Source organism: Magallana gigas, chromosome 5 (genome assembly GCF_963853765.1).
Source record: "Magallana gigas chromosome 5, xbMagGiga1.1, whole genome shotgun sequence".
Classification (NCBI taxonomy): domain Eukaryota; kingdom Metazoa; phylum Mollusca; class Bivalvia; order Ostreida; family Ostreidae; genus Magallana; species Magallana gigas.
This window is the reverse complement of record NC_088857.1, coordinates 22,683,795-22,710,425: the sequence shown is the minus strand read 5'-3', so window position 1 is coordinate 22,710,425 and position 26,631 is coordinate 22,683,795. Positions and strand designations below refer to the sequence as shown.

At 33.0% G+C, this 26,631-nt stretch overlaps 2 protein-coding genes across 2 annotated transcripts; one reads left to right on the top strand and one right to left on the bottom strand.

Moving 5' to 3' along the window:
- Positions 1-1,457: 1,457 nt before the first annotated feature.
- LOC105322687 (mRNA-capping enzyme) lies at positions 1,458-14,946 on the bottom strand. Its single transcript, XM_011421533.4, has 18 exons — positions 14,787-14,946; positions 13,520-13,619; positions 11,691-11,800; positions 10,983-11,089; positions 10,525-10,613; positions 9,343-9,418; positions 9,059-9,198; positions 8,732-8,817; positions 8,395-8,498; positions 5,752-5,853; positions 5,199-5,334; positions 4,950-5,021; positions 4,332-4,496; positions 3,695-3,766; positions 3,438-3,538; positions 3,222-3,288; positions 2,215-2,338; positions 1,458-1,884 (listed from the first exon to the last, which is right to left on the bottom strand). The coding sequence occupies exons 2-18, from the start codon at positions 13,599-13,601 to the stop codon at positions 1,745-1,747; spliced, it is 1,773 nt and encodes a 590-aa protein (XP_011419835.3). The 5' UTR covers positions 13,602-13,619; positions 14,787-14,946; the 3' UTR covers positions 1,458-1,744.
- Positions 14,947-15,100: 154 nt separating this feature from the next.
- Positions 15,101-26,629, top strand: LOC105343386 (ATP-dependent RNA helicase DDX54). The gene is made up of 20 exons (XM_034478484.2): positions 15,101-15,466; positions 17,277-17,385; positions 17,499-17,569; positions 17,757-17,945; positions 18,225-18,274; positions 18,381-18,422; positions 18,541-18,636; positions 18,768-18,951; positions 19,161-19,292; positions 19,578-19,788; positions 20,194-20,328; positions 20,591-20,682; positions 22,594-22,726; positions 23,076-23,149; positions 23,732-23,917; positions 24,769-24,917; positions 25,487-25,585; positions 25,848-25,955; positions 26,150-26,286; positions 26,387-26,629. The coding sequence occupies exons 1-20, from the start codon at positions 15,191-15,193 to the stop codon at positions 26,566-26,568; spliced, it is 2,655 nt and encodes an 884-aa protein (XP_034334375.2). The 5' UTR covers positions 15,101-15,190; the 3' UTR covers positions 26,569-26,629.
- The last annotated feature ends 2 nt before the right edge of the window (positions 26,630-26,631 follow it).

The following is a 26,631-nucleotide window of genomic DNA, read 5'->3' as shown; positions in this document are numbered from 1 at the left end:
ATATTCTATCTCACCGTGAAATAGTTTCTGTGCTATCTGCCCATAGTTAATAGTCATCGACACTAATCACCAGTTAAGTCTGATAACTCTAATTTGTTTATCATCAAGAAAATCTCAATTGCCAACAAGTTTACCTCAGTATACTAAAATACCTATTTACTAACTATTCTGATGATAGCAATTTTTTTGCCCCCCCCCCCCCCTCGACAGCAACTGCTCCCTTGATTTCGCCTCATTAAATATTTGCTATCTCAGGAGAAAATAAACTTGCTATCATCCTCATAGCCAGTAAATAGGTACACCATAATGATAGGATAAGATAGGAATTTTAAGGTATAAATCATATTTGCAGACAAGCCAGGAAATTAACAAAATGTAAATATAAGCATTAAATCATGATTTTTTGAAAGATACAGTCTCATAACTGCAGCAATGTCGGCATACAAATTTTCATAATGCGCTAATGCATGTTACTTAATTTGTATGCACACACCGCTGCTTTCAAAAAATCATGATTTAAAGCTATAGTAAGTCTTATAAGGTATGACCAGAATTTACTTTATTTTGTAACCTTAGCACAATCTGAGTTATTCTAAAACCTTAAACCTGCCTAAGCATCTAGATATTCAAAATCACTCTCCTTATCTAAAGCTATATCTGTGATTAATTTACATAGTTATGCAAGTCTAAATAAGTAAGTACATATGCCCTGCTCCAAAAACCTTAAACTTAACCTGTTCAGGTGAGCAATGTGGCCCATAGGTTTCATGTTTCTTGATAACTATACATGTAATTCATTAAATTATTGGAATACTTCTGGGAGAAATGAAGGCTTTTGAAGTTTTCTATAAAAATTGTTTGCAATCAGTGCGTATCACCACACGAAAATAGAAACTCTAAAAATATACAATTTGTGATAAAAACAGCAATATTAAAACTCGTTGTCTTTAGACATTAATGTGGCAGGGAGGTCAACAAATTAACAATCAGATCTATCTTAAATTTTTTACATATGATTTGATATGCTATTCTCTAGTAAAAAAAAATCCATAAATTTAAGTTTTAATTTTGGGTATTCTTTTATTGTGTTTTATTGGCCTTTATATATAACTAGAGGCCCATGGGCGACATCATTCACTCGAACAGTAGTTCTTGTATCATTCTATTTCGAAATGTTTAAATATGAACTCCAAAAATATTGCAAAACTCTTATAAATTCCAAGATTTGACAATACCTTAAAAAATACATAAAAGAAGACTACTTTTTTGGACATCATCAGTGGTTCTTGAGAAGAAGTAAAAAATTTGAAAAGTTTTCAGACATATGATGGACAACAGGTGGTCAGAAGAGCACACTTGAACCTTAACCTTCCATTCAGGTGTGCTAAATATTTAAGTTTCAAAGATCTTGTCAGGTCAAATGTCTTGCATTAACTAAATGAATACAGAAAATAGGATGTTGTCTGTCTTTCTTTATTTCATCACTAGGAGTTTAAAAATATCTACAGTTATTTCAATTTGCCTTGGCATGCTCCACAAGCTGAAAAGAAGTTGTTTTGCACAGCAAAATAAGTTGAATGAATGGTCTTTGGAGGAACAAATTAAACTGCACAAAAATAACTCACACTATGAATTTGTTCTGGGCACACAAATCCACTGGTAACTACAGAAAAAAATATCCTCACTGAAAATGATGTCATAACATGAAGATGATGATGTCATAACTGGGTTCAACTTTTAGCCCTCATCGTTTGGGAATCTTAGCTGGTGGTGGCATCAGATCGTCTCTTTGCTGTGGTTTTGGAGGAGCTTTAAAACGTTCATTTTCAGCCACTTGAAACAGAAGTTCCTTTGTTACAGGTGAACGAATGCTTTCCCAGACACCTGCCAAAATCAAAGAGATAATCTCATTTTTGTAAAACCTCGATCTGCTGCCTGGAAAAAATCTATATTTTAAGGTGGAATAACACATCGTCATAAAATGGCTGACCTCTGATCGAAACGACATTTTGTTAATAATAATAATGAGAGTAATACTTAATTGGCATTAACTTTCTGCTTTGTACATTGTGACAATTATCCAAGAATAAAACATAGTGTCAACACTGGGATTTGAACCAGCAAATAGCAGTGGTAAAGACTAAAATGACAACACGAGATAATTTTAATGTTACATGTAATAAGTATTTTGCAACTGCAAATCTTATACAGTACCTTGTGCTGTGGATATGCTATTTGGAAACGACTTGTCCGTTCTCTGCCTCATGAAGACCCAATCTTTTCCATTGTAGGAACATTCTATAATTTTACCATCCAGTTCCTTCAATTCTTTTGTCAACTATAAATAGAGAATTAAAGCCCATAATTCAAATATAAATGGAAAATTAAAGCCCCAAAAAATTAATCATTAGTTTCTCTGGCCAACATTTTGAAATGTTGATGAAGCAGGCAGGTTTTTTTTAAGACACAAATTTACCATTAACTGATCTTTTAGTTACTTATTTGTGTACTTATCAGCAGATATTCATCAAGCTGATACAATTCTCAAACAATACATATGTCACACTACCAGGGAATATCATAGAGGTTTTGCTTTCTGAAGATAACAGAGACATTTCAGTGGTGGTCTTATTTTACAGAGACCAACCTCGGGAAAAATGTTAGGGAGAGTTCACTTTTCCCTCACAGAACAAGAGGCCAATAGGCATTAACGGTCACCTGAGTAGCATAACCCACACACAAACTTGTCAAAGAGTCTCATATATGCATTTAATTAGGTTTCATTCTAGAGTAGAAAAATGATATTATGATAATGACGACCACCTACTTGCCTAAAATTTTTCAAAAAGGAAACCTATATAATTTTAGCGAAAAACTTAAAGATCATAAAGAAGTGCATGACCTGATATTAAAAAGGTGCAAGACTCTGATAGAAAATAATTTTACCATGTTTGTCAACTTTCAAGATAAGTTTTATGTGGTTTAATGTTTCCATAGATAAACTTAAACAAAGTGGCTAGTAACATGTTTTATTTAAAACAATCTCCCATCCCAGGGGCAGACACACACTCTCCCTGTGGTCATATAAACAAAAAAAATATGATTATATCATATACACTGTGAATTGACAATATATATATATATATATATATATATATATATATATATATATATATATATATATATATATTTTTTTTTTTTTCTTTTCCATCAATCTTTACCTTTATCTGAGCTAATGGGGCTTGCTGATGCAGCACATACAGGTAACCCTTAGTGGTGGGCAACATTCTGTGAAAAAGAAAAAAATAATGCATTTTCATGGTACATCTAATGAAAATCACAGTTTGTACCACATAAAAATAAATATGTATGACAAAGTTTTGAGAGAAACAGGTAGAAGCAACATTATATTAAAAGTTGCATATTAAAATTTTTACCCTTCTCCACATTCCTTGACAACCTGTAGCTTGAAATCTATGGAATTCATGTCTGGGGGTTTCCATTTCAAGACATTTTTACACCTTCCAGGTTCGTACGGCTGTAGAGGAAAGATATTCAATTTTTATCACATTTTCATGCATTCAGATTGTCAAAAATCTTTCATCAATGCTACACTGATTAAATTAAATAATTAGGCAAACTTATCTTAGTTGGGTAAAGTTACATGTATAAAGACATATTTGTTGTCACTTACATCAGGGACAGGTTGAAAAATCAATCCATCCACTTCATGACTGACTTGACTGGCAAAACTGCCATCTAAAATCTGAAACAAATTAAATCCTTGTAATGTAAAGTTTCAGATTTTTATCTACTAATTTTTTTTTTATTTACTTTTGAAATGGCACCTTGAACTATATGGCGTTTTTTAAAACACTTATAAATATCTTATCTATGCATTCTAACTTATGTTTGTTTTTATAACATCATTATTGGCTAGAGTAACTAATATTTTTACGTATGGGTATATTCTATGTACTGCATATTTCCTTTTTCTTTGGTAACTGTTAAACACATATTGTGCAACTTTTACTTTCGCATAAGTGTATGAATATTCTTTGATTGTTAACTTAAGAGTCTCGATATCTGATTGACACTGAGTGCAGTGAGAGGCGGCAAAGCCCGCCTTGCTGTCTTAAGTCTTAATGGTAACACTTATATATAAGAAAATCAGTGAAAAAAAAGAAGTTGAATCAGGGGTACTAAATGCTGGAAAAATTTTCTTCCAGCTCATGGGCACCGCCAAAGTGGTCGCCATTTTGTTTGACAAGAGGATTGAAAAGACCGTAATGTCTGCAGGTAATTTACCTAGTACCCCTTTATAAACTCACTTTCCTACAGACAGAGACATCCCAGAATGGCTTCATTCTGACGCTAAAGGGTTCCTTTGTCTTATCAAACAGTCCCTGGGTAATGGCAGCATGACGGGGCCCAATGATTTCTCTCTCGATGCAAACCAGCCGAGTATTAAAGTCCACCTTTCCAACCTCCTTTCCCTGTTAATGTTAAAAACAAAATTACATTCATGTAGATACTTCTATAATTGTTATTCTATTTAAATCCACAAAACGTAGTAAAACACATGATAGAATGAATTCTCCTTCATCTGGACAACCCTCCTCAAAAATGTGTTTTTAAAATTCCCCTTACCATAATCATATCAACAAAAACTTAACACAAATCATTTTCCTTTTTGCATTGTAAAATAATCATGAAAAAAGGAGAACAAATTGTTTAAAATACAACTTAGGACGAAGGACCCAATTCACTTCTTAAATATTGATTTTTATGAAAATTTTATTTGAGTTAGAGTTACTAAAGATATATCAAAAATCAATTAAAAAGTAAAATAAAAATCAAATTAGATTTTTAGTTGGGAACATTTCAAAATATGTTTTTATTACTTCTCTTTTTCAATTGAACAATCAATGGATAAAACCATAACTGACCTCAAATCTAACAATGTCGTACACCAAAAACCGAGGCACTGACTTTCCTTCCACGGTATCAAGAATCATCTCCTGAAAATAGATAACAGTAAATCAAGTTATCTTTCTAATTTTAAATCTTTTAAGATTGATATGAAAATCATTGCCTGATATTGCCTATGTCTATGCCAATTTTACATCAAGTTTTTCAATCGAAAAAAGCAAACAAAACCTAATTTGGCTCTGAGAATAAACTTTAAAGATACTAACTCCGTCTAAGAGAGTGTCTCGTAGGTGTAACTTGAGATCTTTTCGTTGACGGAAGTTAAGTCCAGGGATGTGAAAGACTGTGTTATCTCTGTCAACCATGAAAACTTCATTTGGACCGTCCACTAGAGCCATGTACCTGAAATCCAGATAACACTGTTTATAAACCAATTACACATGTACAAAATACACACACAGAACATACATCTTAAACTGAAATATCACATAAAAACATTTTACACAATTAAAACTTTAAACTAAATGTTACTGGGTGCTAAAAAAAATACATGTAACAATAATAATTCTATTCAAAATAGTAAAATACAACATAGAGTATACTAATTTGTGATTTCCATTCATGCAATTATCATTCTTAACATTAATTTAATCTGCAGCCAAAATGAATGGATCATTACCTGTAACAGTACTGTACAAGTCATTTTTTAAAATACTGATCATTGAAATGCATGGGATTAGAATATATCAATCAATTAATACAGTTGCTGTTTGATATTTTTAAAATGTCATTTTCAGCTCATGTACATGTATCACCAACCTGGTGCCGTCAGCTTTCCAGCTGACCTTGTAAGGTTTTTGTTTTAAGAAGTTGAGGTTGTGGATATCCATGGAGACAGGCTGGGACCCTGGAAACCCTGACCTAAAGAAGAGAATATTTAATAGTGGTCAGTCACTCTAAGCTTTGAGTGAGTTTAAATTACAGGTACAGTCCCTGAAACGTTCTACCTTCCCATTTTTCTGTGCGTTCACTTGCAATCTACCCTCTGCTCCGTTTGAGCTTACCTTTCACAAAGCGCTCACCGTGCGCTCACAAAGCGTTCTACGTTCGTTAAGCGTTCACTTATCGTTCAGTCTGTTTTCATTTGGAACTCCAAAATGAAAGATTCAGTCTTTGAGAGTCACAAAAAAATGAGCAAAGAAAATTTGCATAAAGGTGGAAGGAATCTTAATACATTACACATCCAAAAACATTATTTTGATCAGAATTCAATCCGTACAATTTAAAGTACCGTAATCCGGTGAATATAATACGCACTTTTTTCCCAGCATTTTTTACCCTGAGAAAGGGGTGCGTATTATACATCCCTATAGGATTTGGACATATTTTTTCCCTAGCTGAAGCACGGGGTATCATTCTGCCGTATTACCTACGCTGTTCTCAGACAGGACCGATACCCCGCTATACATCGTAACATTCCTTCATTATCACATATACATTATTATTTAACCCTTAGGAAATTATTGTTATAGCATGTAATTAAAGAAAATGTATACTTGAAGTCTGTTAATAAATAAACTGTTTTAAAATGGCCTTTAAAAATTAATTTGAACTGCCTATTCTTTATCTCCGTGTACGCCGCCATTACAGATGTTATTAATAGAATGCGGACTTGGATGGCCACGTGCTATTTGTAACCGGTCTTGGAAAACAGCTTACACATCATTTGGCTCATTTTTAACCATTTTCATGTAATGCTAACTGATTAATTGCAAATAATTATGAAAATAAATAATTCTATAACCTATTCCGTTAATTGAAGCCATTGAAACAGTTGTGCTCCCCCACCGCTAACGCTTGACACCTTGGGTATCGCAGACACCCCCCTTAGGCTATGTGTACTATACACAACATAACTATTTGTGCATATATTTTATTATGTTCCAGACCTATAATTGATCACTTTGATCATCATCGGAATCATTTAAGAATTTAATTAGGTCCGTTATCTCCATACCTGTACATCGTCCGTTTTTCACTTCACATGGATTGTAATGACTAAACAACTATATAACGCTTTTTAAAAGTAGTTGATTTTATTTACGGTAGAATATTTAATACTAGGTCTTTTTAAAACATTAATTATGAATTAAAGATATTACCGCGATGTATTAGTTACAATAAATCCGTATCTAAGAAAATATTGTTTTTCTTATTTCCGGTAGCGTATTCCCGCGATGAAGTTGAGCGTGCATACAAAGTGTAACTGCTTTGTTGATACTTAGGATTACCGTTTGGTCATTTTTTTTATGCGTATTATACATCCCAACAAGCTTTTTTTCACCATTTTCAGGCCCAAAGTGGGGGGTGCGTATTGTACACTACTGCGTATTATATTCACCGGATTACGGTACACATTTTTGAGCAGGTCCGTTTTTTTGTTGCTGTTTTTTTATCAACTACAACCCTTGTATGGTTTTTAATGTCGTTCGTATAAAGAAGTCAATTCCTTCGATGTCCAATCAAAAATGTATCCATGCCCGACAAATTGTCGGCGACAATAAACTGAACAGATCAAATTAAGTAATGTAGCTAACTATAAATGCATGTTAATTTATAGATGAACAATAAATCCAAATGATTTATAAAAAATACGATGTTTTTTATGATTTATAAAGTAATTATAGTTTCCCGAATCGTGATAACTTTTATCGTCGAACAAATTTGCTGATTACTGAAAACTCTTTTAATTACTACATGATAAGAAAAAATGATGTAAATGATTATTTAACAATAAATAAAAGTTCTTTACCTTCTTTATTCGGTATTATACAAACATCTAACAAAAACAAAAATGGAATCGCTTATTTGTTCGTTTACGTAATTGTGTACGGTACATTCTGTATACGATATAATATTTCAAATGCACAGGTATTTCAGTTACCTCGTTCCGAATATTTTCGGTTTTATGTACTAATTAGCCTTTTTAATTATTACATTATTCGATTATTCGTTGATATAAATGCTGTTGTCTTAAATTTCATTTTATCTAACTCTTATTCCTAAATAAAAATAGCATGGTATAAGATAGGATAGGTTAGAGACTACTTACAGCACAAGCTGTAGGATACAGGATATAGGATAGGATAGGATTGTTTTGTCAACTTTCACAATAGCAGCACTGTACATGTAGTTTATTTGCTATTTTTTCCTGATTACCGACAAATACTATATAAGGATAACTCGAGAGAAGCTACGAATAAATTGTTCATCCTGCGTTCAAAAAGCATTCACATATCGTTCACCATGCATTCACCGTTCAGCGAGCCCTCAACGTTCGCTCAGAGCGTGCTCACTGTTCACTTACCGTTCAAGTGGGAAAGTAGAACTTTTTAGGGACTGTATGTACATTAACTGCTCTTTGAACTTGAATTTTTTTACATTCTTTTTTGTACCACATACTTTTTCCATTCACACATGGCTTGCACTTTTTTTTGAACTTCGGACAGCTTGGGTTGTAGCTTCAGCTGACTCACACCTTTAACACCCTCCATAAACTTGGCATCCTATACAATTACAGACGCATCTATTTCTATGAACTGATTTTTGACAAAAATAGTATGGCTAATACAGTGAATGATACTAATTTGTAACAGCAACCAGCAAGTTTCAAATAAGTTTTAAGAAGCAGAGTTTGTGTGCATAAAACAAAGTGGAAATACATGAAATAATGAAAATTTAGTGTAAAAACATTTAAAGTTTATTAGAAGTTACCCTTGAAAACTGTTCTCTTACTTACCTTTTTGTGAAATTCTTTTTTGATCTTATTTGGTCTACCATTAGCCTGTGTTATGGACTGTCCATCATCATCAACTGTCTCTTCCTCTAATTAATTCAGATTCTAATTAGTACAGGTAATATCATAGATATTTATAGATCAACTCTTTTAGTCAACTGCATCAACTGCATTTTATAAGATCCTTGATATATAAAATCTATAAATTTAAAGCCTTTAATTCTTCAACTTCTTCAACATTAAAAATTAATCCATATTCAAAAGTTTGAACATGATAGTGCACTCAGCATGAGATAAATTATCTTAGCATATTTTTTTTTTTACACTTACCATCGCACCAGTCAGGAAGGGGTGGAGCTGGATTTGTGTTTTCCACCTCGTCATAGCGACGGTACAGTTCTTGCAGATAATCCTGCTTGTAGATGCCTGGAGGCCTTGCTCTGGCGAAACACTGAATTGCTGCTTGAAGTCTGAAAACAAAAGGAAAAGATGTTTTTTCGAAGTAGAACTGTCATGTTTTTTGTGTAAATCATTTACACCAAAAAATATGGCAAGAATGATTTAAAATCATTCTTGAAAAGGAAAACGTTAAGCTCTAAAGAATCAACTCTTACTCCCAAGAAAACTGCTCTACAAGATATGATATGATGAGGAATCCAGTCCTGTTGAAACCATGTGTGCAGTGAACCCCTATAAAAATTGGACTGTAATTGTACATCACGAATATAAAATCTTTCAACTTTAAAATTTGTGATTCAATGTTATTTTTTTTAATGACGTTATCTGCATTATCAACAGACAATTTTTTAAAATCATTTACCAGAAGATAAATCTTCTGATTATCTTAATTTTTCACATACAATTACATTAGATAAAACAATAAACAGGGGATAAATGTATGATCTTTCATTTAGGCCATCAAAAATTAATTCCTTGATTCTCAGGCCCGCAAGCATCTGATTGCGCATTGCCAATTATTATCATTAAATAAATAAAATAAAATTTGCGCTTGCTTATTCCCGAAAAAATCAGATTTAGGACAGCATTTTTAATACTCAAGTCAGTAAAATGCTTAACTTAGTCAAGAACATAATTGCAAACATCGCGATAAATCAAATTTGATTACAACAATTGCAAATGGCTTACAAATCTAGTTTAATACAAGACACTGTGTTTAGTTATGATCGCCACAGATGATTTTAGTTTTGGTACATGAAGAAGAACGTAGTTCAACCTCAAATGCATATAGGAGGAGAGTTTCAGCAACTTGTACAATACTAAATATCCCATTATGCTTAAACACATGGGTTCCTCATTCATTGCATTTAAACATCGCTTTTTCTGGATTTGAATAAGAATTGCATTTTGTTAAAATGAAAAGAAAAATATTGCATCCTTTTTTTTATTAAAGACAAAAATATCACCACCCAACCGTATCTGTTTTTGAAAATGTTGGCCCAAAACCAAGAGATTCATTTTTAAAGGCCTTATTGTGGGTTAATATTTTTGTAACAAGAGTTTGTTTTATATCCCTGAGAATTATAAAAGGGATAGGAAACACAGAAGCTCAATAAATAATAAATCCATGCAATCACATCTTCCACATATCCAGATCCAGTATATCAATTACAAATTGTTTATGTACATGTTTTGAAAACAGTTTTCTAACATAGGTGATATAAAGCAAATGTAAATACATCTGCATTTTCAAGATTATTACATGTATTGCTAAAATGAAGTTTTGGTTCATCGGAGGATCAAAATTAAAGGATCTGACATTAAATTGTGTATTTCACCTATGACTTCCAAGGGTTTCTGGTTAATAAATCTGGCACACATCTGAATAAAGGCCTGGGTTTGATCCATCGATGGTGTTTCTCCATGTCTAAAATTACAACAAGACATCCAACCTGTCATTGTTGCTGCAGTTTTAAACATACACGCAATAGGAAACCAAAAAAAAAAAAATTACCAATGGAATATCTGCAGCAGTTAAATACATACATGTAAAATATACAAGGGCTGATCTAAAAGAAATGCCACAGATGTTATAATACCATGAAAAATCTTTGAGACATCTACCTACCAGGTATTTTAATTCAGATCTTAAATCTTTTTAGGGCATTATGATAAATATTTCTGAAAATATTATATTTTGTAGGGCGTTAGGTAATGATAGTTGCCACACGCTAGCGACATCATTTCTAGATCTCTACAATGAAATATGGAATCAGATTTTAAAACTGAAACTTACCCTCTACACTGCATCTTGACATATCTGCAGTCATATTTTTCCTCAACCTCTTTACTGTTGTAAAACCTTGTGGTGTTGGTTAAGTCAATCAGTAGACCCATTTTTACCTATAAAGTGTAAATTCATATCGTTATAAATTTGATCTACCAGGCAGGAATGTAGGAATACAGTGCAAAATATATGCTTAAAGTATGTGTATGAAATTTTGACCTAGCTGATCGAAAACTTCATTATTTTAAAATTGTACATGGAGGAACGATGCACTGAATTTTGTTGCCTAACTGACACCAGAACTACAGTCTACTTTCCCAGTGTATCAGGTGGCTAATTAGTAGTAAGAAATAAACAAAAACACCCCTTGTCAAGTAAAGATTGAAAATATCTAACAACCTGTACTTATAGAAAATAATTTGACAGAATGGGTTTTACACATGAATTGCAATTTAAAATGACCCACATTGAACAAAGTCACTTTTCAAAGTCAGATTTTAATTTATTCATACTCTAAGAATTCAAAAATTGCTCTAAACAGGGGAAAAATTGTTCCTACGATACACACTGTAACTTTTACATATATTTTGGTTTAAAATGTGCATGAAATACATAATGCTATACGGTATTTATCACACAAAGAAAGATGACCAAATCAGCTGTTAGGATATCTGACAAGTTTCATTGTCTGAATCTAGAGAGCACTAGGATTCTTGCCTTCATAGTTTTCAAGGACCCAAAGAGAAGATCAAGGTTAAACACACTGAATTCTGGTATCATGTCATTGTAACGATCATCCAGCGGAGTTTTCAAAGGCAGGAACTTTCCTTAAAAAGAAAGGTATTCATAACAGTAAACCACTGCTAAGTTATAAAACATAAGTGATTTATTATTTTGTCAATAACTATAGAAAAAACATGTACTGATTCAATCCCAGTTTTGGCATATTTTGTCAAAATGACATATACTCTGCAAGCAATATGGCAGACAAAATAGGCTTCATACTTTCTATAATAACAAGAGGCCCATGGACCACATCGCTCACCTGAGCAACAATATATAGGCATGATAAAATCATGATTTTCACAACTTTTAATCTACACCACCTGAGGATGATTCCACATAAGTTTCAGCTTTGCTGGCTGATTAGTTTCTGAGAAGAAGATTTTTAAAGATTCACTCATTATATTCCTATGTAAAAATTTGACCCTCTATTGTGGTCCCACCATACGCACAGGGATCATGATTTTCACATTTTTGAATCTACACTACATCAAGATGCTTCCACACCAGTTTCTACTTTCCTGGCTGATTGGTTTCTGAGAGGAAGACATTTAATGATTAACTCTATATCTTCCTATGTAAAAATTTGACACCCCCCCCCCCCCCATATAAGAAAATTTCTAATCATTTTCCTTGGTAAAAGGGCATGGTCCTTCATTTTCACAACTTTGAATGCCTAAAGGTGCTTTGTGCCAAGTTTGGTTAAAATTGACCCAGTGGCTCTGGAGAAGACGTTGAAAATGAGAAAAGTTTACAAACAGACAGACAGATGGACGACAGACAAACTGTGATCAGAAAAGCTCACTTGAGCTTTCAGCTCAGGTGAGCTAAAAACTTTAAATTATTCTTTGATCTATTAGGACTGGTTTCTACTGAGTCAAATGGATGGGAGAGAGCTGATGGGACTACCTAGATAAATAAAATGGGACCCAGAGATTTATCAGTAACTACTCAGGGGCCAAAATTTGGACCCATTTCCAATTGGAAAATATTTCTGTGATGTTGGATCATAATTAAAATTCTAGCTATTTTGTTGTCCATCTAAATAAAGATGACACCTGAAATATTGACATAAGTTACATTTTTAATTTTTCCCAATTTCATCAAATTGTTGATCACATTTTCCCACTACTCAAAGATGGCGTTTTCTGTAATAGGCTGTAAAATACCTGGAGCCACTTGTATAATTAAATGAACAGTTACTTGAAACATTCAGAGACTGAATCATTTATCTGAAAAACACACATGACAGTAAGCCAAGTACTCAACAATGATTACAATTAGTGTTGGGTATTTGGGGGAAATTTTGTATTGTGATATATTGCGATATTTTAAAATGTATTGGGATATGTATTGGGAATATTTTTTTTTTATCAAAATTTGAATATTTCTCTAATGTTTATAGATTGTTATTGACTTTGATGTATATGCGTAATTCATTTGCACTATAAAACTATACAAAATAGAAGAATAAAGCAATTTTGTTGTTAATTTATGAACTGAAACCGAAATTTGTCCATCTCTCCTACTTTTTTTTTCGTGTTTGGGACAATAACAAATGCATCAGCCATTTAATTCAAATCAGATTTTTGTAATACTGAGCGCGTAACAAAATTCCGAGCCCAATCAATTAAGCTGGTATACCAGTATTGAAAAAAATGTATCGCGATACAATATTTTTCTCCCACGTACCGCAATACACCGAATGCCAGTATCATTGTGCACCCCTACAAATAATACATGAGTATCTGTTAAATGCTTGCCTTGAACTAAATGACCTTTCCGAGGACAGTTCACCCATCGTGGGGGTGGACCCAACTTCTTGTCTCTGTTTGACATGCTCATTTACTTCATTATGGACACCTACAAGAAAAACATGGAGCATACGTACATTACATGATTAATGTATTTGTTGCCTGTGACCAATAGTTCCTATTCTATGAACTTTGACATTTAGATCAATATCCATCTTGGCAGGTAAATGGCTTCTACCAAATTAATTTGAAGATAAAAAAAAATAAAACTTGGGTCATAATTTGGAATGTATTGTCTAAGTATGCATAAGGCTGGCAATGGTGTTTAAAAGCATATCAAAGACAAGTAATGCGAAAACAAAGTCCTTGAAACGTTCTACTTTTCCATTATTCATGCGTTCACTTGCACTCTCCACTCCATTCATGCTTACCATTCACAAAGCGCTCACTGTGCTTTCACAAAATGTTCACCTTCGCTCACTGTCGCGTTCACTTATCAGTCAGTCAGATATTATTATATTTAGGCTTGTGACAATACAGTCATGTAGTTTATTTGTTATTTTTCATGATTATACAATGTAAGAATAACTCCAGAGTCACTCCGAATAAATTGTCTATCTTACATTCACCATGCCTTCACTACCAGTATTCACTTTACGCTTGCATTTGCACTCCGTTTGTGCTCTGCGTTTACTCACCCTTCATAGGCGCTCACCAAATTCCGTGCATCCTAATTTTTTTAGGATAGGGAGGGTTTTTTCACAATAGATTTCATTGAAAACAAAACTTATTTTTAAAAGGTTTTCTGTTGCCATTTTTTGTCAGATTTAAAAGAAATTTATATTGATTAAAGTAGATACAATTTGCATTGTTTGACATGCATTGAAACAGTTTTTTTAACAACTCACTTGTAAAATTTGATACTTCAAAAACAAAGATATTTTTTCAGAGCTCTACTATATATCTTTTGCAATATGTGAGTAAAAAAATCTTACTTTGGATTGTGAATATCAAATCTCAAGACCCAAAGGTATGTAAACATGATCATTATGGTGTCAAAAAAGCTTGAAAAATTCTAATTTTATTAAACCAGGGCTTTTCAAGATCGGTCAAGGGGTTACGTTCCGACGATTATTTGAAAAAGTTGGTTTTCAATGAAATATGTTGTGAAAAGAACAAAATTGACATACTTTTGGTACCTGAGTGTATGTATGCGGTTGCATTTCATGGAATGATTGTTAAGAAAATGGATACAATTTTGAAGACAAAATCGCACCTTTAATCTTGATGAACGATAGGAAAATTCGAATGATTGAGGTAAAATTACATCTACAATCAAAATCCAATTCCAGTTGACTGAAATTATAAAAATGTCAACACACTTTGACTTTCCCAAACTTTTCAATATCCTCCATCTTGGGAATAAATTAACTCTTTCTTGCAATTATTCGTAAAGCAAGTTTTAAAGCACCTTTAAATTTGCACAGTATCCATATTTTCATTTTAAAATATTTCATTTACAAATTAATTTGATCTTAATAAATATGATTTGTTTTACTTCTTCTTGATTGTGTCAAATGGCCTCTATACTTAAGAACGAGTTGTCTAATTTGCAAAATGGCAGCCCCCATAACATAACAATGCGTGTGTGACTTGTAGACATTTAAAATAATCAGCATTATGACAAAGTGGAGAAAGAAAAGATTAGATCAACAAAATCATGAAAGTAAAACTCAAACTTTTAAATCTGAAAAGAGAAAGACCAAATCGACGAAATTGAAACCTAATGGCAAAAATGATAACACTAACAGAGCATGTGATGTGAAAAATAAAAAGGCTGTCAAACAGAAGGTCGAGAGGAAGTATTCAAAGGGTAACAAGCGTGGTTCTTTTGAGGAGGATAATGATGAAATGGAAGTTGTTGGTCAAAAACATCTGCAACAAATCTTCATACCGGTATGTAAATTGTAATAATTTAGTAAATCGAGACATTTAGATGATTGGCTGTTCGTTCGCTCTAAAACGCGTTCGCCCTTGACGCCGTTCGCTCTAGTTTTCGTTCGCCCTAGGTCCGTTCGCTCTTGACGCCATTCGCACTGTGTCCATTCGCCTTAATTTTATAAAGGATTAATTAATTTATATATTTTTGTGTATTCTGGTCAATTTAAACATTTTGAAAGATACAAATATAATTAATGAAAACAATTCCGCCCTTTCTACTTCTACACAATAATCACCATGGTTGACAGTAGTTTAAAAAAGATAGAATAGGTGATAATCATCTGCTAGGCTTCTGAATGAGCCAATTAAAGTCTCAAATTTTTTAATTGTTTAAAAACACCAAGCGAATCATTCTAAAAACAAGAAGACGGTTATCGACAATGTACGGCAATAAAATCTTACAATTAACGTATACCAGAAACGTCATTTTTGATGAAGGAAAAACATATTTTATACGAATAATCAATAAAAGTTAACAAGTTTTAAGTTAAACGTAAATGAAATAATTTATAATATTGTTTATTTATAAACATGGAGCGATCGAGGTTTAAGGCGAACGATTATTTGGGCGAACGATAATTAGAGCGAAGGGACCTAGAGCGAAGGGACTAAGGCGAACATGTGGATAGGGTGAACGCACCCGATACCCATTTAGATAGAATGTTCTGTTGTTAAATGACAGATGTCCTACGGACCTGGTTTAACAATGGAATTTGTCCCCTATACTTGCTTTGTAGCAACTGAAAAAAAATGTCTTGCCTAAATTTTCAGATAATTGGTCTTAAATACCAACACTGTTGCTCTTTCATAGTCTCATTTTACCACATTAATTATATTTGCATCGAAATCACTACAACATTTGACCTCATGCTTTGAAATTGGCTGTTTACGGTCAACGTGTCTAATAGACATTGGAAGGTACTGATATATATATATTGCTTAAAATATAAGGAGAAATAATGACGTACCAGAGCAGGATTCGAACCTGGGCCCCCTGAATCTCTAGTCAGGTGCTCTACCAACTAAGGTATCTAGCACCAGAATTCAACTGGTCTGACCATCACATTCCTTAAATGATCTTTGACCTCAAAGATTTTCCCAGGTTCTTCCCCTGGTATGAGTTAACCTGTTAGTTCAAGGGGTAGGCCTCAAATGTAAAAGAATGGGAGAGATAATGATGTATCAGACTGGGAATCAAACCTGAGCCCCCTGAATCAGATGCGCTACCGTCCAACTGAGCTATTTGGTGCAGGTATTCAAACAATTCTGACCTTCTCAATCACTAGGCTTATCAAAAACTGAAAACGTTGATTGGTTAGGCTAGTCAAGCATATGATCTGACACTACAATCATACTCTGGGAAGTTTTGTTCTTTTTTTGCTGATAACTAGGCTAATACCTTGGCCCTCTCATAACTTATTTTAAATTTTGATCTAAACCCCATAAAAGACAAAGTCTGGTCGTGGAATGTAGAAAAACATTGAAAACTGTAAAATTAAAATCTGCCTAAATTCAGGAGAATGATTCCTTGCATTTTTTAAAAATCTGGCTTTCATTTTACGAACAGTTGTAAACTTATATAATGTAGCAATTTTATATTCTCACAATTTTGATTAAAAAGAGCAAATTTTGGGAATTTACAGTAGTACCGGTATTTGCATAAAATAAGATTCATAGACATCATGTAAAAAGTTTCATCAAATAGCATTTTTAACACATACATTTATATCAGAAAGTCAAGGTAAAACATATTCTGACTAAACAGGACAAAGAAGATGCAGACTCTGACTCCAGCCAAGAGCTTCAGGATACTAGAAAATGGTTGACAGAACAGAACAGGAAAAAGAAGAAATCTGGAGGATTTCAATCAATGGGTAACTAAGATTTTCCATCATAAAACTCAAAATATCTTATCCATTTTGCTAACTGTATCAAGAAATAATAATCAAGAAAATGTATACACTTACAAAGAACCATTATGCTTCAGGTTTGTCTCATGGAGTTTATAAGGGGGTGTTGAGAAAAGGATACAAAATACCTACTCCCATACAAAGAAAGGTAGTTGGTACATGTATATCTGACATGTCTCAAACATCAGTTTGCTTTAAGGTTTTATTTGTACATGATTTTTTACCAAAATCTCTGTAACATATTTTTTCTTTATTCAAGTTCCATATTAATAAAAATTTGGTGTGCCGCGTATACCAGGTATGTGTTTTCATGATTAATACTCGTTCTATTTCAGACTGTACCTTTGATTATGGAAGGAAAAGATGTTGTTGCTATGGCTAGAACTGGAAGTGGAAAAACTGCAGCTTTTCTAATTCCAATGTTTGAAAAACTCAAAACACACACTGCTAAGTCTGGGGCCAGAGGTCTTATTTTATCCCCTACTCGAGAATTAGCATTACAGACTCTAAAATTTACCAAAGAGGTATAGATGATGTGCATTTGCATTTTTTAACTCTGTTAATATATTTTGTGCAGTATGCGTATATAAAAATTATTGGTAAAAAAAAAGAAAATAAAGGTAAAAGTGAGAATAACATACTTGAATTGAAATTTCTTTCTGCAACCTTTCAGCTGTAAAACAAAAAAAGGAAAAGGCTTGGACACAAAATTAGTAACTACTAACCAGTGTATCATTCAAAAATAAAGTTGTCACCAATAATAGTATATTGAATAAAATTAATGATTTTTGGTTTATTTATAGCTGGGAAAATATACAGGACTAAGAGCAGCAGTGGTTTTAGGAGGAGACAAGTAAATATACTAATGATCACATTTGATTTGAATAATCTACAGAAAAATGTAACATACTGATATAATTTTTGCTTTAAAATTGAAAACCACAAATATCCTATTTTAGGATGGATGACCAGTTTGCTGCACTTCATGAAAACCCTGATATGTAAGTTTTGTTACTTCAGGCATAAGAAATTTTGAAGAAAAACTTTATACATGTATTAAAAGTTTACGTTATGCCAAACTGCAGTGGCATTCATCTGAAATTTTCCTCTTCTTTTCAGAATCATAGCCACACCTGGTCGTTTAATGCACGTCTTAGTGGAGATGGAAAAGAAACTCAAATCTGTGGAGTATGTGGTCTTTGACGAGGCAGACAGGTACTAGACTTAGTCAAAAACAACCACAGAAACTAGAAATAACATCAGAACAAGTCATAGCAAGACTATCAATATTTTCATGTATAACATGGATGCCATTATTAAAGGATTATCTTCCTCACTCTGAACAGGCTATTTGAGATGGGATTTCAAGAGCAATTGCATGAGATAATTCACAGGCTGCCTGAGTCCAGACAAACAGTTTTGTTCTCGGCTACTCTGCCAAAGCTACTGGTAGAGTTTGCTAAAGCTGGACTTCATGACCCAACACTGTTAAGGCTGGATGTGGAAACCAAACTTAGTGAGCAGCTGAAGGTACATGTGTTTTATATTCACTTTTACCTGGCTTCTTTAATTTATTGAAAATTGAAATCTTAGTTGAAGGGACTTTATCCAGAATGATTTAGTTTGTGGGAGAGGATGCCTTCTGTAAAGAATGAAATGTTTGAGAGAAAAAAATAAGGTTTATTGTTGCTTTAAAAAAGAAGATGATACATAATATGTGCTTTGTTTGAATTTTCCAGCAATCCTTTTTCCGATGCCGTGAGGAGGACAAACCAGCCATTTTGCTTTATATTCTCAAGCATGTCATTGACTTAGATCAGCTAACTGTTGTATTTGCTGCGACGAAGCATCATGTGGAATATCTTCATATGGTATGATTTTCAAATATTTATTTTTCTGAATTCAATGACTAAGGAGTTTTCTCCCCTATACAGATCTTTTAAATACTGTACCATCTCAACAATAACAATTTTACTTGGCATTAATTTGATATGAAAATTAAGGGTGAAATTTGTGGATGTGCTCTCAATTTGAGTACAAAGCATTATTGATCTCAATTTTGTGTATGGATGGGGAAAAAAGTTCAAAGAATTTTTGGACATGTTGCTATGGTCAAGTGAATCTTTATTTACATACAGTATGGTACAATATTTCAGATATTGACATATGCTGGGATAGATTCTACTTACATCTATAGCTCGCTAGACCCCTCTGCTCGTAAAATCAATGTAGCAAAGTTTCAACACAAGAAAGTGAAGGTTCTCATAGTGACTGACCTCGCTGCCCGTGGAATCGACATCCCTCTGCTGGACAATGTCATAAATGTCAACTTCCCAGCCAAGTCCAAGCTCTTTGTGCACAGAGTGGGTGAGTATTTGCCTGTGTTAATTGGAATTTTAGTGTAAGCCTTACATACAGATATAAATAAATATAACATGGTTTGTTTAAAAAATAAATAAATTAAAAATACTTTTTATCAAATCCAAATACAATAAAACAGATTTAAAGCAAGCACAAATATCATGAATTCAAGTTAACACCAAAGTATGCAGTTTCATCTGTGATAGTCTTTTATAAAAAAAAAAAAAAAAAAAAAAAAAAAAAAAAAAATTATCATAGAATTCAATGAGTTTAACTCATAACAAATCAAAATTGTTTGTCTCTGACACTTTGTTATAAGAATTTTTCACTTTACACATGTAATTTATTTTATTTTTTTTCAATGGAAAAATATTTTTTGGCATTAAAGTCATTTGTTTTATTTGTACACAGGTCGTGTTGCCCGGGCTGGCAGGGAGGGGTACGCCTATTCTCTGGTGGCCCAGGATGAGGTGCCTTTCCTCCTGGATTTATACATCTTTTTAGGGAGATCCCTAACTATTGCCTCACAGCTTAAAAATGTAGAAGGTTAGAGAAACAAGGTGTCCATAAAGAAGTTAAATATATGGAGGGGGTTATAGATTGTTAATTTTTTAAATGTTCATGGGGATATATACAGTAATTGTGTGAATTTTGAGTGTAAACTGCAGTTGTGCTTCAATATCCAAATGAAATTTCTCTATCATTGGACACAATGAAAGTAATTCTGAAGTTTTCATATTTTTAAACACATTTATCAATGTTTGTGAAATTTTAATATTTTTTGGGGACTTATTTGATAATGTTTCAGACAAGGACGGGGTCCTGGGAGATGTTCCACAGACAGTGGTTGATGAAGAGGAGGAACAGCTCAGGCTCTGGCACAAGGATCATATTGATTTGGTGAGTCCAAAACTCCTATAGATGTACTCTAAATGCATAGAGACACATTTGAGACTAATTTTTTAGCTCACCGAGACGGAGTACATATTGTATCATATGATATATCATATGAATATTGTATAGTTTCATTAGATGCAACATCAAAGTTTTATTACTGTATTGATTAAAGTTGTATCTTACAATACTATGTCAATTTATGTTTAATTATTAAACAATATTTTAACATGTGATACAATGTATACGATATTGTGTCAAACCACAATACAGTATCCATAAATATCCAAGATTATTAACTATGATTTTCATATATTATGATAAAGGTGGTCTCATACAGGTGATGTCCCGTCTCGGAGAGCTGTGTAATCTGTGTTTACCTATGTTTTGTTTGCCCATTCAATAAATTAATACCCCTTGTAAACCATGAACGGCATATTTTGAGGATAAGTGGAAGAGTACCTGCAGTGCCAGTCAATTTTTGATATTACGGAGATCTATGTTAAAAAACATCATCCTGAAAATTTTACTGCGATCGCATGAGTACTTTGGAGAAAACCAGATTTCACACCTGAACGATTTTTGAATCAAGCCAATTTGACGTGAGATTAATTGTGACGTCACGGGGTCAACGCCGCTCTATGAGAAACAAGAAAATTGTATGAAAACTGTTACTTTTCTTGAAATGTTTAATCGAAATATGAACATTTGTTTCCGTATTTTTATTTCCGTATAAACCTTTGTTGACTAATTGTACTGTTGTTTGAGTTTAAAACCGTTTTTGTATGGAACGAAAATGCCGAACTTGGAAAATTGTTTGCTTCATAAATTTAGTCAAATATGTAACACACTATGCATATAAATTCACAGTCTATGTAGCAATGTAGCAAATGACAATCAATCAACTGAAAGCATTATTGTTATAAAAACATATTTTTGTTTTTCTTTGTTAATATTGTCATATTTTGGATGATTTTTCCATGACATTATTGATAATACTGATAATACATACCGGTATCTTGTGAAAGGTAATGCGGGGTCTATTCCTCATATGAGACATTACCACTATGTCGCCCAATTATTCATTAATATTAATTTCGAACCAATTATCAAAACAGCATGCATATTAAAACAAAACAGGAATAATTTTAAATAAACACAGGATCATTAATAGTTCAGGGCAAAAGTCCAAGATGATTGCATGATGAAGTCTGTCTCGTATTCTTTAAAAATACGATAATGGAATTTTATTTTACACTTAATAACATCCTTTGTTAAAATTTTCAAGTTTATTCAGATTTCATAATGATTCTGCATTAGTATAACGGCTTATAAAGCTATTTGGAGTATAACTGCTGACTATTATGCTTGAAAGAAAGTTGCACTTTAATAGATATAAGAAATAGAGACTTAATTAAATGATCAATGTAATAACTTCCGAAATGAATATTTAATTACATTTTAAAAAAAAAAAATTTGAATTGCTGAATTGTAAATTTTGTCATTTTTAAAGTGAGCTATATAAGTAAAAATTAAGGCATTTATTTGGAACGTTTTCCCTCCTGTTGACCTCGTGATTTCACTTCCACGGAAGCCTTGTTATCGCCTAATTCTATTTTCTTTTGATTGGATTTCTAAAAACAGGTAAAAATAGCCACATTGAAGTGGCGTAACTCCGTTATTTTTTATATTTCGATGCAGTTTTTTGCATTAAATTTTGGTAAATAAATTCTTTGACATATGTTTCACATGGGCTGGGCTGCAGGCACCCTTTAAGTACCAAATACCTGTATTCTTTCTTCTCTCATGAAAAATGCCTCTTGAGAATTAAGCATCAATATGATTTTAGAAATAATGTTAATTTGTTCATTGTATTTTATGTATTTAAAAAAAAAAATTGTGGGTTTTATTTATCAGATAAACATGAAAAAAGTTGTTGGAAATGCCCAAAAGAAATACCTGAGGTCTCGGCCTCTCCCGGCCAAGGAGTCCATTAAACGCTACAAACAGATCCAGTCTACGGATAACATTGGATTGCACCCTGTGTTTGGTAATTGGTGAAGCATTAATATCATTTGGTATCAATTTTACTGAATTTTGCATCCTTGCAAACAATTTTCCTTTACTCTCGCCATCAAAAAGGGAGTCACACTCAGTCAGTGAAGATGACACGTTTGTGTACTGAATTTGCTAAGCTTCTGGAATTCAATGATTTGCAGTCAAAACTTGACTAGATCAGTTTTTAGTATCTTGCATGGATCTGATTATTAATATTTCACGAAAGGAAAAATATTTGTCATTGTGATGAAAATATTTTGAATTAAAGTTATCATACATTTATCTTTTAATTAGGTCAAATCTTTTTTGAGTAGTTGCCTCAATCTTCTGGTATTTTGTAGCAAAAGAGTGCAGTACGGAAGAACAGCAGAAGAATGAGTTATTAAATGCATTGAAGGCATATAAAGGGCACTCAGTAAGTTTTTACAAAGATATACATTTAGAACACGTTTTTAAAATTTATCCATTTACTAAAACCATTTACACTTTTTAGCTCACCAAGACAAAGTCGGGGGGAAGAAGCTTATGCTATTACCCCGGCTCGGCGTCGGCATCCGGGCCTGGTTAACGTTTTTGTTGCAGGTCCTGTATCTAAGTTATTACTTGTCCTATCTTCACCAAACTTGCATGGATGATGCATCTGGACCTACTTATGAACTTAAAAGACTTGGATACTGAATCTGGGCAATAAATTCTAAATGCTGGACGAGGTTAAGGTTTTTGGAGCAGGTTAAAGTTTTTAGAGCAGGTGCCCTTTGCTAGCCATTTCTAAGTTACTACTGGTCCTAACTTCACCAAACTTGCATGGTATGATACTCATACACCTGACAGGCTTGAATGCTGAATCTGAGCCATAGGTTTTGGATGCTGAAAGAGGTTAAGGTTTTTAGAGCTGGTTAAAGTATTTGGAGCAGGTGCCCTATATTGGAATTATTGAAAAGAATAAAGTGAAATATTTTGATACAGTGGTGATTTTGATAACTGAATTGAATTTCAGACAATTTTCGAAACAAATACATCAAGCAAAAACAGGAGCTTTGATGTGATGAAACATAAGAGAGCCTTCCATCAAACAGTCATCCAAAAGAAGACGAAGCAGGTGACAGACTTGAAGGATGCAGAATCAGACGACAGTGATAGAGGGGAAACAGAGCAGCTGATGGCTGATGAAGAAAATGTCAAGGTAAGGTAAAAACAAACACTTAAAACAGATAATCTTATCAATACTGTTTATCTCAAGCATGAAAATTTTGTTTGCTGGTTTTGTTTTAGCTCACCTGAGCTAAAACCATGATCCCGAGGGTAGGGTGGGGTTACCATGGGGTCGAATTTTTACAATAGGAATGTAAAGAGTAGTATTTTCTTTTCAAAAATTAATTAAGCAGAAAAGCTGTAACTTGAGTGGAAGCATCCTCAGGTTGTGTAATATATATATAGAAAAAAATCTTTAAAAATCAAATAAAAAATGATGAGACTTTAATGGGGGGGGGGGGGGGAGTGGTCAAATTTTTACATAGGAAATAAATTTGATCATTCTTAAATATATATAGTATTACTAATATGCAGGCATATTGATATTTGTTGATCCTCAGTTGTTTAGACTATGTCCTGGATAATTCTTGGGCCACACAAGGGGTTTAAATTTTGATGGAGGTTTATATTGTTTAAGATCTTTTTGAGAATAGCAGTGCTCAATGTGTGATATTAATATGAAATCATCTAGTTACAAAAGGGACTCTACATGATAACATCAGTAGAAAAATTTGAAAATCTTTTAATACAGGATCTGTTTTACTCATTCATTCTCCCAATATTTTGGATATGACTTCATGTAGCTGATTTAATTATGTCTTATGTTGCTCAGGTGAGCGATGTGGCCCATGGTTCTCTCGTTTGTTTGGTTGTTTTTTTTAGCAGCCTTCATAACAGAAATTACAAGATAAATGATATCCTCTTAGAATATTTCAAATGTAGAGAATTGCATATACTTGCAGCTCGGTTTTTGAAAAATTTGATATTTTCTCAATGTAATAGGAAACATTTCGAACAGTCATTGGAGGAAAAAGAAAAGCCAATAACAAGTTGTTTGATCCCCAGAGGAAAAAGAAACGCAAGCAGGAGAGTATAAGAGATGAAGAAAACTACCTTCACTATCGTCCCAAAGACTTCCAGTCTGAACTCGGGTACGGATAATTGTGATATGTTAATGTAAAATGCAGCAATAAATTACTGAGATAATGGTAAAGGGATATAAGAGTTCATAAAAGAGATATTTAAAAAAACAGTTTGTATATGACTCCATAAAGCTGAATTTATTATGTCTATTGTTTCTCAGGTAAGCGATGTGGCCCATGGGCCTCTTGTTTTTTAAGTGTTTTATCAGGCAAATTCAACGTTTGAAATGCCATTAGATCCTCCCTTATGAAGCAGAGGCATATCTTATTTGTCATGTTTGTTCATCTGCAAAAAACTTTTTCTTTCAAAAGGAAACGCACAGTTTAAACCAAAAAGAACAAAAAAATATATATATTTAACCTTTGGAAAAAAACATGTCTCCCTCATCAAAATTTTGCCCGAGAAACTAATGATTAATTTTTTTTTTCCTGAACAAAATTTGATATAATTAAAAATCCGTGAGGGGTGCTTCTCAAAAATATTAAATCCCCGTGATTAATTAGGAATCTACAGTATTGCTTTCTTTACAGAACATTAATCCAAAAGAAAATGTAAATACAAATCATGTTGATTTCAGATTAAGCTTAGGAACTTCCTTTGACAAAGAAGCGACAGGAGCTGTGTTAGACTTGCGAGATGAGATTAATAAATCTAAACCCATGTCAAACAAGAGGTGGTGAGTATGGTTAAGAATTCAGAATAAAAAAAAAAAAATACCTGTACAGTCAAACTTCATTATCTCGAACTGGATAGGACTATTTTAAAATTTCGAGATATCCAAGTATTCGAGATATTGACGGTAAATACTTTAAGAAATAAGTGGTTGGGACTTATAAATTACTTCGACATGAACATTGTACTTGAGATATCAGTGTTTGAGATATATTTCAAAATTTCATTTATATGTTAATGCCTTTATTTATTTTGTTTCTTATCAGGGACAGAAAAAAGAAAAAGTTTGTCACAACCAATGACAATGCAGCTGGCAAGAAAAAGATCAGAACAGAGAGTGGGGCTATGATATCAGCTTCCTATAAATCTCGTGCATATCCTTTTAAAAAAAATTTAAATGGTTTTTGTCATTTAAATCTTATTGTTCTGAAGTACATGTATAAGGGAGGTGGTCTTTCAGTATAAGATGTTTGGTTAATTTGCAAATTGATAAATTTAACATAAAAATTTGAAGAAAATATGTGATTAGAGTGTGATTTGAAATGAAGATTCCTTGACTGAAGTTTACTTACAAAGACTGGTTAAACAAAAACAAAATGGCAAATGCCAATGACAGTGGAGATGAAGAGGAAGAACGTGAAACTAACACTGGTAACCAAGACAACAGCTACAGGTTAAAGGTCATTGGAACCAAGCGAAGAAACTGTAAGTATATGCATACTAACAAATATGTGCATGTTCACTGTATAAAATTGAAGACAGCTTGAGTTTTCACTTCTTAATACATGTAATTTTATCTGTTTAGGGCATACAAAACTCAAAGAGGAAGAAGACCAGAAGAGAAATCGGACAGAGCTGAAGCACAAGGAGGAAATCCTCAAGCAGCGGAAAATCAAAGCCAAGAAACAAGCTTTCCAAAATCATCGACAGAAACAGAGGCAGTCGCGTCAGAAATTTAAAGTTCAAAAATCCAGAAAGAAACACTGATATTGTATAATGTTATGTCATTTTGTTTTGATCATTTTCATTAAAAGTGTTGGATATCTAATG